The 19,876-nt window shown below is 28.8% G+C and overlaps 1 protein-coding gene across 5 annotated transcripts in view; it reads right to left on the minus strand.

Annotated features, from left to right (window-relative positions):
• The window catches only part of LOC111026565 (cAMP-specific 3',5'-cyclic phosphodiesterase), a 242,857-nt gene that overhangs the window by 120,578 nt on the left and 102,403 nt on the right, over window positions 1-19,876 (minus strand). The window contains exon 1 of one of the 5 annotated variants that reach the window (XM_022304666.1): window positions 18,945-19,357. The exons of the other annotated variants lie outside the window; for them this stretch is intronic. Within the exon in view, the coding sequence (XP_022160358.1) occupies window positions 18,945-19,342 (398 nt within the window). The 5' untranslated portion in view covers window positions 19,343-19,357. Of the gene's footprint in view, window positions 1-18,944; window positions 19,358-19,876 lie in introns of those variants that run through there. 5 annotated transcript variants of the gene reach the window in all.

The raw sequence follows: 19,876 nt of genomic DNA on the forward strand, positions 1-19,876 counted from the left end.
TAGATTAATGAGCAAGATACGCCTGACTTGTATACGTATGCCTACGTAGTAAAAGAGCATTATAATAGAAAACTCGGAAAAATAAAATACAGAGAAAAAGGCTTTGTAATCGTTGGTGGTTGGATGAGACTATATAATAAGAGTGTTTCGACGAAAGAGGATATGCGTGAAACTATGACGGCACTGAAGGTATTGAAGACGCAACAAATAGAAAATTCAAAAGGCTTAAAGAAGCAGAAAACTATGGTCTCGATGGTCCATTGTAGTTAAGAAAAAGAAAATAAACTGTCCATTTTTTTATTTTTTTTATTCCACCTAAGAAATGAATAAAACAAATGCATTAATATCGCCATACATTGCTGGTTCAGATTCTACTTAGGTATGAATACGTTTAAAATACATAACCAAGATATATCCTGTGCCAACCCTGTGGCAGAACATAAGTCTAAAAAAAAAACTATAGTTTTTCTTTAAAATCAAAAGGTTGTTTTATTTTAAGGAATGCTGATTTTTTTTTTAATAAAAATAATACTGCCTAGTTGAAGGCGGCAATATTTAATTTTGTATCTTTATAAGTGCACTTAAGTGCAATTCACATTTGTTAGAAACAATAGCCTTATGTTAGCCAGAATCAAGAGGATTTTGAGGTTAGTGCATTATGCACAAGTAATCATTACGCTTGGTTTGAATACGCTCAAATTGTGCATATTATGTGACTTCAAGATTTTCTGAAAGTTCTCGTTTAAACACGAATACTCAGCAATTTATGAGTAATATACATAATATTATATAATTTAAAATAGTTAAATACTTGGAAATATATAATAATAATAATAATAATATGGTATTTGATTTCAGACTTGGAGTAATTCGATGTAATTAAAATTTCGTATGCTGTAGTACTTAAGCTCAGCACGTTTACTAAAAAGTCTTGAGTGTATGTTAGATAGACTAAATAAATCTGTTTTTGAATAAAAGAAATGAAGATATGATTTTCCTCCCAATGAAATCAAAAAATTGTTATTCTTCAATGATAGTGATCAAGTTAAATTATACTTGAACGAATTTGTCAGTTCAAACATTGCATATTTCATTTTCCCTTAGTTCTTCTATCACGTCTATCATCTCAAGTCAATAGGTAATTAAATGACATCCCTAAAAATTAAATAGATTATAACGAGGGAGTGATATACACAACAATTATTATAAAACTAAAACCTCTAAAAATATATAAATTCTATTTGAATACAATTCAACTTAAAAACAACTAATCAAATTTTAGAAAATAGTTAATGTTTTTGTTTTTATCTCTTGTGCGTATTACAGAAACCAAAAACCAAATAAAAGAAATAAAAGTTCATAGTACCTAAATAATAGTGCGCCAAAGTTAAAACCAAAGTGCCGTAATATTTTGAAAGCCCGACAAATAGTATGCGATATCTCAAAAAATAAACTTACAATGTTATAACATTTCTCAGAAATTAAAATAAATAGATTAGTTTAGGGTAGAATATAGTGATAATAATATTAATGATAATTAATAATTTTATTAGTCCTTAAGAAATCTTTACTAGAATTAACTATTAATAAGAGTAACGTTTTCTCGAAAATAATAATTTAGTAAATATGATAATAGTTTTTGTTTTATATCTTAAAGAACCCTGATCTTATATTGTACTTGATTATAAAAATGAATTTCGACTAAAGGTTAAAGTATCAATAACTATTATTTAAATCACCATACTTTTTATATCAATAATGTATTGGTAAATATATTGTGAAAGCTGTTTAAAATACTGTTGGTACTTTTTGTCCTAATTATTGCCGTTGAACTTGATTCCCGAAAAAAACACTTTGTTTGCTAAGATTCATTTCGTAGTTTGTGATTAGTGGTTAACCGTACAACGCGGATAACAAATACGCTAAAAAAAATCTGACGGTTTTGAAGATGATACTCACGGAGTCGTTTTATGCGGCCTTTAGAAGATTCGACGTAATAATATTATACGAACATTACGATTGTGTCTATGAAATACGTGTAACTCGAAGGTGCACATTACACCCGGTGAGGGTTTGTGTATAATAATCATGACTGACTTCACCTCCTACCTCCCCACCCCCCACCCTACAACACCTCTGACCCGCTCTTCGACCCTTCGCGTAGCTGTCCTACCTACGAGCGAGTCACCCTGTTAGCGGATCAATAACGAGGGACCCCCTCCGCTCGAAACGCATGGATCCCGTACCAACACATTGAAATTTTACCGACGGCCGTTTTATCTAGCGCACAAACGGTTTTCAATCTACTCACGCTCTTTTCACGCTCACGCACACGCACATGCACACGTCATGTAAATAACATACCTACACGTAAATATGGATTTGGGTTATTTCAGAAACACGCCGGTGTGAAGGGAAAGTTAAACCTGAGCCGAGATAGTAATAGGAATTGAAAAGGTCGACGGTTTCCCGTCGTCGGCGGATTAGGAACGGGTAAGGTCTTACCCCGGGCAGGCAAACGCGTGTACCTACTCGACGTAAACCCCGAGGATGGAATGACATTTTTTTCATCTCTCCCGATCCTACCACTCATGTCTCTCCATACACTTCCCCACCATCGTGGTACATTCCGTCTCCTTCTTTCAACGCTATATCTGCACAGATAAGATTGTCAAAAACGGACTCAGGTGGATTTTCCGAATACTCCCGTGCATACTATCGTGTGGTAAAAATAAAGCCAAATATTCCTCTATCCCCCACACTTCTGCTGTAACTCGTTCATTCTTTCCACACGCGGACGGATGGAGCTGATGTGCGAGTGTGTTTGTATATTATCGAAAGTGCTTTCCGTTGAAAATCGCTGGTATTTTTCAGAATCGCCGTGTAATAGCATCATTGCTTATTAGTCGATCGACCCGGATTTCAAGGAAAATCTCCAACGTTGTCAACCACACTGCTGCACTGCAAGATGATATATGGCATAAAATACAAATAGACATTTCTATGATACACATACATATAGGTACAGACGATACATATATACGGAGACATCAGATCTTTACAACCGTCTGTGGTGCTGTTGCACTTAATAATATAGCCTAATCGAATCGTATTATATAGTTTTGGCGAATGTTATTAATAAATTAACTCGCTTGCGATGTAATTATGTTTTATTCGCCATGGTTGAATTCTAAACCGTTTTAAGGACACAAACTACAGTAGGTAGATAGGTAGGTAAGTACCACCGCACACTCGCATAACACATCTTATTGTGTGGTTCAAATTCTGTTTGAGAAACTGTCTTTTCATTGAAATTCAAAATCATCCTGTTTCATAATACACTTATGAACAATTAAAGTTGTTCAATAAATTAAAAAATATTACATAAAATATGCTGAAGGTGTATTAAAAGGGTTACTTACTTATAACATATCAAATTTAAAAATATAAGTTTCATCTCGAATAAATCAAAATTAGATTTTTATTATACTATACTATACAGCCTTGCAGAATTATGTTGTCACCTGTTCTTTTAAAAAAGTACCCATATTAAATAATTTACAGATTTAAAAAATTAAAATATACATGTATACTTTTCATCTAATTAAATCTAATTAAATCAAATCAATATCCATAAATTATCATTTACAGCTGATAACTTGTGCTCTTTAGGCGATCATTTTAATCGACAAAAAGTTTTAAAACAGAAGTACATTTTAAATAGATAACGATCAAATTTGAAAGGTTATATTTAATAAGATATTAAACGTAGAAAAAGTTGAAATAAAATAAGACTAAAATGTATTTATCGGACAATTTGTTTTTTAATTCTTCAAAAGAATAGCCATATAATCTTTATAAGCTACCATTCATCCCAATTTTTCTCGTATAAATTCGTTTATATTGAAATTTAATTAATTACGCTGTAACAAATTGGTAGGCTTTTAAATTAATTTATACAGGTGATCAGAAGACCAGTAGCACCTCTCTATAAATCCTCCAAGCATATATAATTAATTATTAAAACATGTTTTCTAAAAGGTATTTTCATTAGTATTTCGTTTGCTTTTATTTTTAATACATACAAACAGTAAATGTATTCTTATAAATTATATTCTGTAAGTTATTTTTTTAAATATGTCAAGTATTTTGTTATTACCTTATAACGTTTTCAAATAATAAAGAAAGAACTATATAAAACAATGATTAAATTACCAACATACTTACTTCAATATAAAAATAGTAGGTAGGCGTAAAAATATATTTAATATTTAAAAGTGCATGTATGCAATGTTATCTTAAATTTGTGAAATGTGTAGTTTTTTCACATCATTCATTACTAATAAAGAAAAATGTGCAATGGCTCCCAATATTGTTTCTCGTTAAAATATTTTACTTATACTGTATATGACGTAGTATAAAATATAGAGAAAAAGGCTTGAAAAAAATACACATTTAATGCAGCTGACAATAATTTGTTAATTGAGGTAATCTAGCCAGGACATTTTATGATGAATAGTTTAAAAATTATCAACATTTAATCAAACAAAACAAAACTGAACAAACCTAATATGTTGCTAATAAAATGAAAATGTTGGTCTGAATGACCAAATCCAAAAATAACGTCTAATTATGTTTGAATATTATTTTTTTACTACCTACGTTGTTATAATAATAAAATACAGGAGTACGAGGGCTTTTCGATCACAATTTCATATCATTATATTAAGTATTCATACGGATATACCATACTGATATTATATTACCACCTCAGCTGCATACGATATTATGTACGATAAAACCACGCCCCGTGAATACAAAATAGGTACTTATTTCGGATTACAATATAGAAATAAAACAACACGTCATTGTCATATTGAGATGAAAAATCAATTATCACACTAATATTTATATAATATTTTAAACACATAAGGAACAACAATATTATATTATACTATTTAGAGTGTGATGCAAGAGAGCTAAACATAATTCTGTAAAAAAATTGTTGAATGTAACAATCTTATTGGAAAAACTCTTTGTGTGTAGGGATCATACAAATCTCAAAAAGTTTCATTCAGAAATGTTTGGCGATTAACGACACTAATGTTATCTTTATTTGATAAAAGTGATTTTAATAATATAAGGAAAAAACACTAAAGGAATGAAAACACAAAATAATTTATTTCATGATCATGATTATATAAAATGATTTATGGCTATAGTATAAAATATATCTTATATATTTTAATTTTTGGTTAATAGTTTGAACGTAGTACTGCATTGGTATAAAACATATAGGTATATATTATATTGATATATAATATTATGTAGGTATTATGAAACTTCTGTAAATTAAAATAAAAGTAAAAATAAATAAATATTATATTAAAATGGTTCTGTTTTACAGTTGTAGTGATTTCAAAATGGCTACAAAAAGAAGTTAATAAAAGCTGGCATTGATGTTCAGTAAACATAAATGTTGGTTTTGTATATTTTGTAATATATCATAAAGATAATGCTTTTTTTTTTTTAAATCTTTTAGACATTATTGAAAATTTGAAACCTTTATATTTTGTTCCAATGACGAAAGAGTTTGTCTATCCCAAAGGATATCGTTTTGAAAGAAAAATATCGACTGAATGAAATGTCGTGAGGCTTTTCTTTACTACCAAAAATGGTTTTTCTTCTGTTTAACCCTTTATTCTGTTCTAGGAAGGAGCTTAAGTCTTGTACAATGAAAGTCTATTACCATTACTGTGATAAATTTAATATTTATCCTTTTTCACCTGTCACTCTATCTATAAATTGTTACTTATAAAAGACAGGAGATCATGAATATAGGAAAACAACATGACAGAAATATCAACGCTTTTACCCGATCATAATGTAATATTTTATTATATTATGTGAAAATACGAATGCAAGTATAGAGACATATTTTATTTTTAAGGTAAAAGATAAAGAAAATGTATTTATAATTTATACAGGGAAAAATAAATAAACATTACTAAATCATTGTCTCAAAAAAATCACGAATAGTATGAATTATGAAAAGTATAAGTTAACTAAATATAAGTGATTTGGAACTGACCAAAAGCTTAAATACATTATTCAATTATCAAGTCGTATGCATAATTGTCTATTTTTATTCACTAAATAACATCAATCGACAACTATTTATTGATTGCTGCGCTATTTATTCGAATTCTATATTTGAAACCACAACTGTTTCATTAATAGAACTATTGTGATGGAGGGTGCAGGTAGGGGAAAAAATATTATTTCAATAATAACTCATAATGTCAAACACGACATCATGTAGGCACATATCTAATGCATATTTATGGTTTTCGAACAGTTTCGTCTGTGGTATTATTTTGTGATCAATAAACTCTACGCCAACCCATTTTCGGAGTGTTTATTTTTGTTTTAGTTGATAATGATCAGCAGTAGACAGTACACTGAAAGCTATTCTACGAAAATTTCATTCTAAAAACTTTGAAATTCTACGTAAAGTTTTTACATGTCAGACGAAGAATAGGTATATATAAAATAAGAAAGACACACAAAAACACCTGAAAGTTTTTGGATACACAACTGAATACATTTATTGAACGAAAGAAATGAAAAGTTAATTCATCAGATTTTGCATTAGAAGAACAAGTAATGTACCAAACACACACCACCTTTTACTATTTTCGATTATGATTTAAAATATTAACTTAATTAAGTTTATAAACCATTAATGGTTTAAATACTTTAGTACAATAATATGAAATGAATACAAATTATATATGTTATTAATTTTTAATATGTATTTGTATAAAAATATTTCAAATATACTATAATATTAAACGTCATCATATCATAATGATTTTCAATAAATTAGCTTAACTTCAAACAAAAAATGTATAGTTTGAAAACTTCAAGAGTGACTGTCTTAATTAAAAAATTACATACATTTTAATTGACATACATTGGTCGCCTAATATAGATATATTATGTACTATAGAATACATATATTAGATATAAAATTCATCGAATCCTTAATTCATATTGTCCACCAAATTTACAAATGCAACTTATTATGATTATTATAATAAATATATTTTTCATTGAACTCAGTATAAATTTCTATCGAAATGCAACAGTTTTTTTCACCAAAGAAATGTTCGTAATACTGCTTACTGACCAAAAAATAAAACTATTGTCAAAGGATGGTTTTGTTGTACTAATTTTTTGTTCGTACAGCTCCAGAAAGCTTATACTCTATGGATATCATAACGACGGCAAACATAATAAAGAAAAAAAAAACTCGAAACAGAAATAAAAAACGACAACATTACAACATTTGTTAATATTATGATGTGTACTTATAACGTGTGTGTTGTGACTCGGTGTGAGCGTATTTAACTATCGTGGTTCATAATGAATTGTTTTCGTAGACCCTTGTCAGTGTGCAGGCCCGCGCGTTGTGCCTACACATCATTCGAGAGGAGTATAACAGCATAATAATTTACTTTGTTATCGTTATTATTATCTTTAAACTCGGGTTTTGTACCATTGCAGCCCCAGTGATGTGTAGTTGTATTCGACCTACGCACGTGCGGATTAAACGAATAAAAGCTTCCACCCTCGTCCCTCAGTCATTAAACGGAAGACGGAAAATTACAATAGTATTATTATGACATAGTGCGTTTGGTGTGCACTGTATACTATATGAATATCTGCCACGACATCATAATAATATCGTATTATATATTATTATCAATCGCCGCTTTGGCAGAAGTTTATTAACAGTATTGCAATCTCTTATTCTAGTTGCTTAATTGAAATCGTTTCTATTTCCACTGTGTGCAGGCTATCTAGGTAACCGTAACCCTATAGGACGTTGGGAAAGTGGGTATGTAACCCTTTTTTAAATGAAACAACAAAAACGGAAACTTACATTACCTATTGTTTCTTCACAGTAATTACTTACAAACACTTTATTTGGTGTAGACTATTATACATAATAAATAATATATTATTAGTGGCCATTTTCATTTAATAATAATTATTCTATTAATAACGGTATGATATTATTATATTAATATAATACGTCAGTTGTAACAAAGGTCACGTCCCTGGGTAATAGTTAAATTTTCGTATCCAAGGAGATAATCACATGATATAGCCAGAAAACACCAACGTTTCTTAGATTCTCTCTACAGCGATACACGCTTACAGTCATACTCGTAGACCTATAATAATACAATAGCTTTCCATTATACCCTACCTGAACGTGGTGGTGAGCAAGTAACGAGATAAAAATAACACAAAGCATAGTAAATAGTGGAGGAATTACAACACTATTTTGATTTACATTTCCATATAAACCATAATATAATAAATTATTATATGTCTATTTATATACATATATTTTAGATATATTAAACATAAATATAATATACATATATGTATATTATATTTGACAGCTGTTCAATAATTAACATCAGTGTTGGGAAAGAACGTCGTTGATGACCGCACGTACATACGTTAGAGTTCATATTTAGTGAACGATACGCAAACGTCGCTCGTTTTTATTGAATTGAACTTAAATGTGAACGATGTTAGTATTTTAATGAATTTAGATGATTTATAAGAGGCTAAATTTATTTGAAAATTTAATAAATAAATTGATTAATTATAGTAGATAATATTTTCTTCTAATAATTCCTGTTCAATTAATTTAAAAAAAATTAATTAACAACCTTGTGAACTCATTCATTTTTCCAATAAACTTGAACGTGAACACGTTCGTTTAAAAAAATACGCACTCAAAAGTTATATTTTGAAATCATCTATTTAATTTAATTATAACAAGAAATAATATTATATTAATATAGTAATATTACACATTTTTTGTGAAATTTTATTTTAATTAAGTATTATTAATTTACAAATTATTTTAAACTACAAACCGTAGCTTGGAGGCCATATATTTATCCTAACAATTAAGATCACTGTATAATTAATGTATGCACATATTTAAATGCGTAATGAATATCAAAACACATTTAAAACCAAAACGGAAGAAAGACAAGTGAAAAAACTCTATTGATTTTTTGTTATTGAATAAATAGTAATTAAAATAAAGGTCAATACAAATTAAAACGTTTTTGAGTTTTGAAGCTAAAATAAAGCACTGTTTTAAAAAATAAAAATAATACTTTACTCAATATTCAGAAGTGGACAACTGTTATATTTATATTTTAAACTCACACAAACCCTTTTTAGTCCAATATTTTCCTTAATTTTTCAATGTCTTCAGTTTTAATTAAATTGTATTCTGTTTAAATGTACCTTATACCATCCATAAATACGAAAAATATTAACCAGGTTTAAAATTATTCTGTGTGAAAAAGATGTATTTATCATTTTTTTCTAAGAATGTCTTGTAAATTTTAAATCTAAATCAGATAAATAAATTCAATTTTTTTCTTTTTTTAACTTACAACAAAGAACACTAATGAAGTCTAGAAATAAAATATTTTCTTCTGGTTAATAGCAATCATAATAATATTGTTATCCCTCGCCGCATCAAAGTTTTTAATTGGACGTACACAATCAGCTGGTTTTTTCATATTAAAAATGGAATATACCACACACCTCAAAAATGAATGTTATCGTTGCCGGATATCAAATTTTTAACTTACTTTTTCTATCAGGCAGATTTTTTTCACATTTAAAATAAGATGGAATTGTAATTTCAATTTTGTGTTCACAATGTTCAAAAGCTACAAAACAGAATATATCCGAATCTCTAGTTTAATTAGCTTTCTTATTGAAAGGACTCTTATTCAAAATTAATTTTAATAATTAAAATAATATTTACTAATGAAGAATTATAAAAATTATTATAATTATTACTCTAAAAAAAAAAAAATAATAATAATATCATATTACAAAAAAATATCAATTCAATAACTTCTATTAGGTAAGTATGTGATAAGTAAATAACACTTAAGCGTTCGTATAAATTTGATTGATAAAATAGTACTAATATTCCACATAATATTATAACTATTGAGTTTATGTTGAAACAAATAGGTAAGAAACACAATATTTTGACACACAAAATTAATATTTTTGACATAAAAACTATGATTAACATATCCTGAAAAATGTAGAAGTATTCCAGTTCATGGTAAGATAGTAATAGAAAAAGGTGTGTTTAAAAAAATATACATATAAAATGTTTAGGTATAATGATATGATCACACAGTCACACATCATTGTACTAGGCAAACTTAAATACAAAAGATTAATGTGAAAAACGGACAGATTGTCGTAATATAAAAACTGATAATCAGGGATAATTCATCATTGACAATAGGTAACGATCCTTATCATACGATCGCATATTTTTAGAAATCGACATGTAATTTTAACGGAAAGACATAAGACGCGTGTGGTTTTCTTACATGGCACCGAAGAGAAAGGGTGTCCGAAAAAAAGTCACAGATGTCGAAGAAAAAACTAGTTCTTTGAATGACGAAAACCTCTGATAAATCCACCTGCCACTCTATGGCCGTCATGACCATGTCGTCCTTTTCTACAGCGCTCTAACCAACCAAACAACAACCTATCTCGGAGTCCTGCATGCAACGTCTGGTTACCGTCGTTATTTTTACAAGCTTTGTAATCAATGAGTTTTTTTTTAAATTTAACTCACGTACCACGAGAGCGTATTTCGTGTCACATATAATCCTACAACAGCGTGGACAACAGGCAGGCACGACCCTACAGGTGCCCACATAAATATGCTTTACTTAAAATTGCATTGTACGGTGTATTTGATCGGTTTTCGAATACGGGACCTTAAAGCCATTCGTATATTTAGAAGGAGTTAACAAAGCAATTTTAATATTCGTATCCGATATCACTATCCAGAAATTTTAAGTGTAAATAATTATTCAGGCTTTAACATAACTTGCAGAAGTTGAGAGAATCTTATTTTTAAATTTTTATAAAAAAGTTTATTCGTATACACTATACATAAACATGAACTTCTCTCATATTCGAATATATTGTAAAATAATTGTTACATAATAGTATAAAATTTGTTTGATATATTCAAGTTAATATAAAACTCTTGATTTATAATTTTTATGATCTCAATGTTTGTTTAGTTACAATTTGTTAACCCCAAAGCAATATTTTGAGGACAAAAAATTGAATATTTATTATATAAACTACTGGGATATAGAAAATATATTATGCATGATAAATTATTATATTATGCATGCAGGGAAAGACACCTGCAATACTTCAGTATACTTATTGATCGGCTACATCATACTTCGATTACGATGAATAGTTTTAGTGCACCTAAGCTAATGAGTTTACATTTACATAAATGAACATTATATTTTTAAACAAATTCGACTTAATTTTTTTTTTCATTTATTATTTCAATAAATACGAAAAAGTTATAAAAAATTTAGTCGGGGTCTAAATTATGATAAACGATGAAATACAAATTTTAACTAGTTAAGGAAGCAAGTGAATAATGGGGCACCTTAACAAAACTGAATATTTTTTTCTAATACATTTCTTACAATAAGATAATCATAAATCCTAGGTTATCCTAACCTTATTTCTTACCTAAGAACAGTACATAGCTTGTCATCATGTATAATATTTAAACAGCATTAAAGTAGAAACGTTATTTTCCTACCAGTACCTCCATAGTATCTTATTCAACATTTATTCACAGTAAAATTGTATATTATTTCAAAGACACCACTTGTTTGCTTCGAGTTATATAACGATAATGTATAAAAATAATGAATATTTAATGAAATTGAATAAAATTAAAACTATTTATATGTAGGTGGTAAAACTTATTTTCAATATCAGAAATTAAGTGGGAAAAAAATAAAACTTTATAAATGTTCCATTGTGGAACATTTTAACATCATAAAAAATGGTTTTAAAATGTTTGACAGTTGTAATAAATAAATGACATACACATTTCTAAAACAGAAATAAAATAAGTTCAAAATAATCGAATGTTACACTTTTGGGAGTATAATATGTTTATTTAATACACTGAACAGCATCGAGGATAAAAAATGACTTGCTACGAAACTTTAATTCATTCACCACCACACGTTAACCCAGAAACGGTAAAATTAAATTCTGTTTTTGAATTATTATTAATGTTTGGCAGAATTTAAAACCTATAACATATAGGAAAATATAGGAAAACTAATAATAAAATAAGATAACAAAAACAGAATAAGTATAATATAGATACAAAAATGAAATGTGTGTTCATATATTAAACCTGACGACGCACAATAGGACGTCCATTGACACATCAATTCAAAATATTATAACAAACTCTACCCAGTTCAAACTTTTAAGCAGACTTTTAAGTAAAATATTAGGTATATTTTCCTAACTCACCTGTGAACCTCACAATGTTATTGTTTAGCAACAATGCATAAATGAATTGTATTGTACCGATTCATGAAGTGTTAATGCATATTATATTATGATAAATAATAACAAAATATGTTTCAGTGTGGATAACTAACCATATTTGATAGTTTATAAAATAATATTATTATAAGCCTTACAATATCAATTATAAATATAGAATATATTTAAATACAATTATCTCATCAGACAAGATATATAATAACCAAATAAATATGTAATATACAATATTCCTCAGGAATATTACGTCAGAGTAGTTGATAAATGCCCTAAACAATCGGCTCACAATGTCATAACGGATTTAATCGACGATAATGAAATTAACGAATTTAATTATCGTCTATCAAGTCCAAAACAAATTATGATAATCAAAAATAATTATTTAGAATTTAAATCTGAAAAAATATTAACTAGATAATGTTAAATTGCTATGTTATTCAACAAGAATATTTGTATGAGTTAACAGTTTAAAATACTGGAAAAATCAGATAAACATAATATATTAACACCAGGAAATCTCCAAGTATCCCCAAGTCTTCTAAATTAGTTAAATATGCATGTTCTATAATAGTTACAAAGGCTTCTTGGTGTCCCACGAAATAAATTACATGCGTCCGAAAAAATGTATACCAAATTATTGTAGATGCATGTTATACAGGCTAAGTACTCACAATATTTAATGAAATTATTTTCTCAAACGGTCTTAACGCCTTGAAAATTAAAATTAAATATTTAAGGCAAATATATTGTGTAATCCTGAAGGCTACAGTTTAGTTTAACTAGTTCGTATTTTTGACGCACATACTGAGTTTTGAATAAAGTATCTATATAATATATACCGATGGGCAAAAAAATTATGATAGTTATGTTTTTATAACAAAATCTAAGGTCATATTAAATAAAATCATATCTCTGAATGCTGACGATTATGAGTTTGACAAAAAAAAAGGATTTATAAGATACATAAATGTATAGCCTATACTCGTGTGTATTGGAAAGCCAATGTTCATTCATTATGCGTATCAGTATAACTAATATCAATGCGATTTGCTCGCTTTTTAGGTTTACTTAAAACTTTCCAACTATAAAACCATACTTACAGTATTTTAACAGAAGAAGAAACGAACAACATAATGATTATGTGTACAATGCTAACTACAACTATTGCATTACATTGCAACTATAATATATTTGTATATTATGGTTTAGCGTTGCATCTATACAATGACCTCGCTCGATGGTGATCATTACATTACACTGATTTTGGAAGGATAACATATTATTTATTGTTTTCATTTGAAATATGATACACGGTAGTTAAAAAAACATGACCAGCGTGTAGGTACCAAATTAGGTCGGCACTGTAACAATATATTATCGATGCATATCCATTTATGAGCCTTGACATGGAAATTTACTTGGGTTATTATTGTTGCGGTTTTTTGTACTTTATTCTATTATAAAATTACAGTAATTATCTCTGATATCGATTCTCCAAAGGTTTCAAAAGATTTTCCATTAACAAAACAATATCCGAAAAACTATATTATTATATTTTTTCACGACGTGCCTAATCATAATAATAATATGTAGTTAAAAGATACATTGTTTATCCATTTTGATTTATTACGCACAATTAGTTATATATGAACAAAATAAATGTATAACAGTTAATATCAAAATACAGTGTGTGTTTGCATATTATTTTATAGTAGTAAAACTGTAATTTAATGTTTTATACATTGTTTGTTGAAACCTTTGTATAATAATACACGGAAATAAATTATACCCTTATAAAATACATATATACATGTATTATACATTTTGCATTTCGTAAGTCTGGAATTGGTATTTTAGATTTAAAATCATACATAATTCAACTCCTTTATCTCCCAACCTTACCTCCGATTATAAGATTTACAGTTTGATCATCAAAATGAAAAGTACAAAATATTAAACTTTAAAATGTCTAGATGGTAAAATTTGAATAAAATACATATTATATAGAAATATTGTACACCTAGAATGAAAATTAAAAACTATACGTGAACAGTATTATGATAGACTTGACTAGAGTGGTTTAAAAAAAATGATTGATGAATAGTTTTTATGTTTAGTTTAAATGTATTCAAAAAATAATAAAACACAAAAAATCTTTATAACTTAAAGGCTTAAGCTGAAATTTAAAAACCGTAAAAAATAATATGCAATTTATTTTTTCGGGAAGCATTACATTGGTTCTCAAGGGAGCTTTGACAACTTTATGATACGTATATCATATCTCTAAAGTCCATTTTTTAGTGTCATTTTAATACCTTCGTAATCACCGGTCAACATCTACAAGTTTATTACGTTTTAGATTTGTATTATACGTGGTAATACGGGAGTTCGATTTAAAATATATATGTACAGTGGCTACGGAGTACTAAATGGTTTGTTGTTTTGACAAAATAATTATTTTATGTATATATAAATATTTATTTGTTTATTTATATAAAATATTGATTGTAAATAATACATTGGGAAACAAGTTTAATTAATACCAAATTAAATAGGAATATCTTATTTCAAAATATTAATTTAATAACGCATAAAACAAAATTCAGTGTCACAATTATTCATAATCTATTAAAAATAATATTCAAAAAACATAAATAATACGTAAATACAATAAATATTGATAACTGTATATAAGGTATATTAATTTAATTACTAATAGCTATTATTCCAATCTCTACAGCTATTCTCATCTCTATAATGAAGTTGTACTAGTTGTAGTACTATATTGTATAGGTGTAGTAGGTACATATTTAGATGTTGCAAAAGGACATAATTTCTAAATTTTTGGAACAAAACGTCTATGGACTTCCATTTTTCAGTCTTCACGGACAATCGTTAACTTATGCTTGTATTGATAAATATACTATACGGAATATTTGTCTATAAATTACCAAGCCTGATTTGTTACCGGTACTATCTGCTATAGTATACCATGGTATTAGATTTTAAGTTTACGGAGTCTTACACATGTCAGTGGAATATTAATACAATCATCCAAATATTTGATCGTTCCGATTGCTGACCAGAGTATAATACAATAATTATGTGCTTCGCTGGCTAAGCTGCGGTCCCTGGTAGGTCGTATTATTTTCGATTATCGAAGCAATATTAACGAAAATTGTTCCACAATTTGCACAATGGCAGAAACGTGGTGCATTATGACCGGTATTATGAAAGTTAACAATCCGAGAAATTTGTTAATTATTTTAGGTCTTATAATGGGCGGTTTATTTTCGGGGTTGCCAGGATATAACCATATTTTCCTTTGATAATTAATTTATTAAAATTTTGGTTTTTGGAACTTTTAAATATTATACTCAAGAGCCATATTTTCAAATATTTGGGACTATTTATGAGTGTCTTGTGGCTATAGTGCTATACCAACTTCTTTTTTACAAATGTGCACTGCCATTTTCAATTTTAAATTTTAATATAAATCGTTGAGAAGATATTTTTTTATTTTGATGATACTAACTTCTCTTTTAAAATTGCGAATTTACCCTTTTCCTATAAATTGTTAATGGGAAGGCATTTTTTGAAAGAGTTTAAATATTTAAAACAAATTTCATCAAGGTATAAAATAGTAATATATTATAATGAGGTTGGAATACTTGAAGATTATGATTTTAAAATTAAAAGTGTTAGTAAACTAATATTAATGCATAAAAAATTATATTTTTTATAAAATAATTTAAGAATAATAAATATTAGATCTCCAATATTACACCTATCTTATATTTTAGTAAATCTATTTCTAAGGACTCTTATCCTCATTTTAGACATCTCAATAAATTAGAAAGTGACTCGTTCAAGTTTTATGAAGATAAAAAAAAAAATATTAAAAAATCTGTTTATCGCTTAATTAATAGTGAAAAACAAATTATTAAACTAATACCATCATACTCAGATGGTATAAACATTCAAATAATTTCAAATAGGTATTGTCGTTAAATTTACTTACAATTTCAATAAAAATGAAGAAAAATAATTGAGATGAACATGCTTGGTGAAACACCCAGGTAAATATGGCGGAGAGATTGTTAAGAGCAACTTATTGCAAAGTGTATTATGTAATACTATATTATCGAAGTCACGACAGCGAATACAATCATTATTATTGACATTGGTTATCTTTTGATTCGGCTAAGCAGACAAACGAATATGACGATTCTCTCGACGGTTGCAGTTTATATGCCCCTCTCGTATGAACAAAAATGTCGATGTGAAAAACGATCACGAGAAACGGTCTCGCCAAATATCAATTGCGATTTTCCAGTTGATTTTTCCATTCATGGTCGGGATTTGTCGGTACACTGGTTTTCTGAGAATCACGTTAGTACAAAACGAAGAAAACAAGATTCTGTGCTCGTCATAGTCTGGCTTATTATAATAATAATAAAAAAGTAATATACGATTTTGCAATAATTGCAATTTATGTTTTTTGTATTTTTGTTTATATCTTTAAATATGACTATAATATACATAATGTTCCACACTCATAAATCAGATATGCAAATATTACAGCTTGCGTTCGATTCTTTAAGTTTATTTTTTTTATTTGGGACCTAAATTATTTTTAAAAAAACCTTTAATAACTCTTTTTTATACATTTTGTAATATTATTATGAGGAATCTCGTATTAGATTTAATTAAATTATAAATTTAAAATAAAAATAAAACTTATAAATTTTAAATTTTTTATATTTAAAATGTCTAGAAATATCAAAACTATTTTGAAAATTATATACTTGTAAGGCTTGAAAAAATAACTATGTTTATAATAATAAAATACAAAAAGTCATCATAGTCAACTGATCACTAAAATTCTTATCTATGCCGGAAAAATCACATAAATGGGTTCGGTTCAGGACTTTATGCGTTTCCATTATTTTTTATACATCAATAATTATCGAATATTCAAATATAATAATAATATAAATATAAATATAAATATAAATAATATAATTATTTAAAAGCAAATTAAGTATTGGTTTTGAAAAATTATATTCAAAGTTTAACTCAACATATTTTGCATTTTTCGCTATACATTATAAAAAAGGTATATCCAACACATTTCAACATTTTTACAATTTATATTGTATTGTACCTATATTATGTAGTGCATATTTTCATAAACGAAACGGTATCCTAATTTTTTTCACATAAATTTAGCTGCATATCTTAGAGAAATTTTTTCGTTATGGATTTTATTGTAAGCCCAGCATTAAAATGATTAAATATGCACTAAAATACGCTCCATAAAATAAAAAATAGACAAATTTTTAAAAAAATTTTGTATTAAAAATACCAGAATACACTAACCGTCGATAAGCGGTGATCTGCGAGGTATTACCTATATTATGGTAAAATATGAGCATCCATTCATATTTCACTTCATTTACATTTTACTTTTAGTAAATATGAAATTATTACAGCACTTATCGTTCTTAGTGTAAACACAACACAAATACACCTATTTATTCGAAATTAATCAGTTATTAAACATGATGAATAGCAAATAATAGTTGTTGGAATAGAATGACACTAAACCTAACCTAACCATGATGCGATAATATGCATTAAAAACGTTTGGAATTGAATTCCTTTATTTAGTCTTAATCGGATTTATAGCTTTAACCGTTACTTTATTTTAATGTACCACAAGACACAAACAATTAATATGCAAATTGTATAAGTCTGCGATAAGTTACTTTGATAAACATTGACCGGCTATGACACTATAGATAAATTTTATTGATTCAAGCACGTTAGTGATTCGAATGTCATTTTTTGAAATTTGAAAATATTTTTATTGATAGATTCACAAATACTTTTTAAACTGCTATGATGTCTAATTTAATATAGTGAAATTCGTTTACGAAGAAATTCAATTTTAAAGGGAAAAAGATACGAAATGAGTGTGTCACAAAAATCAGACAAAAAGCATATTATTTTTCACACCTAAAGGTAAAACTGAAAGGTAAGTGCAATTATTGGTATAACGACCTTAAAAAATACTGGATGCAATATTTAAACATTGATCCTAAATTCAGTGTTGGATCAATGGGGTTGGGTGGTGTGGTGAGTAGTAGTGTGGTTGCGCCTCTCTCAACCAAAGACGCTTGAAAGTGTAAATATTTCATTTTATTTAAAATAATAATTATAAAAAGTGTGTAATATGTACACCATAGTACATTTGTCTGTGTACACAGTCGGCTGATGGAAAAACCTGAAAATGTTTTTCATTTTGTTTGGGGAGAGGTATAGTAGTTGTACAAAATTGTGTTTGCCCCCGGGGACAAAATATAATCTCGATATGCCGCTATGGTTAAAAAACAAATGTCTGAGTTTCAGACGATACTGTTGCAGTGCCGATTGGGCAATATACTGTTTACCTTTTAGCCCTCCTCGGTTTGGGTGGTAACCGTATCCGGTACAGGCGTGTGTGCGTTTTGCTGCTTGACCGGCGCCTGGTATACGCTAGCGGTGGTAGCGGCATGTCTTCGGGCATGGACGCCAGGACGGTGGCTATGTACTCCTCCTCGGCCGGGTCCACGGTTGGTCGGGTCGGCGGTGGCCGGTCATCGGGCACAGATCGCGACGGAGGAGGCGTCGGCGGTGGCGGGGGCACTTGCTTGGTCAGCAGTGACGGCGCTGCTGCCGTGCCGTTTTCGCGGTCCATCGTACCGGTGTCGGTTGCGGTACCGGTAGCCGTGCGGTAATTACCGGACACCGTCACTTCCCGCAACCACTCGCGAAGACGGGCCCGGTACACTGTTAGCGCGGCCAACATGTTGTCGACGGCGTGGCCGCATGGCCGCACGGATCGCGGCGCGTCACTACGGTGGGCGGGTGGGTGGAGCGGTCGCGGCGCCGGCGCGGGTGGCACCGGTTTGGACGACCGCGCCGCGTCACCACGTCACGACCACCGAGCGATAAACGATTAATCGAATATCGTGACTTGTCGTCTGAACAAAAAATATAGGCAATAATAAATCTCTGCAGATTATCACGCACCGCAGTCCGTCAAAACCATGTCAAAGTCCGTTTTCCTCTTAATTTGGAAATATAGTAACAATATTAAAGTATATTAATGAAAGTAAATAATTATATTATTTTGTTTTTTATTTTTTTAAACAGGTAACCGATAATATTAACTCCTAATACAGTGATAGGTACTATTTTTCATCGAATATTGAAATTTACAATTTCCTATTCAATTTCACATTTGTCGACATAATTTTTATTTTTCATTCTTCATATTTATGTAAATCAATATTTTAAGCTCGAAAGGGTTAGCAAGCAATGATTTGTTGTCATGTGACAA

This window comes from Myzus persicae, unplaced genomic scaffold, assembly GCF_001856785.1.
Source record: "Myzus persicae strain clone G006 unplaced genomic scaffold, MPER_G0061.0, whole genome shotgun sequence".
Lineage (NCBI taxonomy): Eukaryota > Metazoa > Arthropoda > Insecta > Hemiptera > Aphididae > Myzus > Myzus persicae.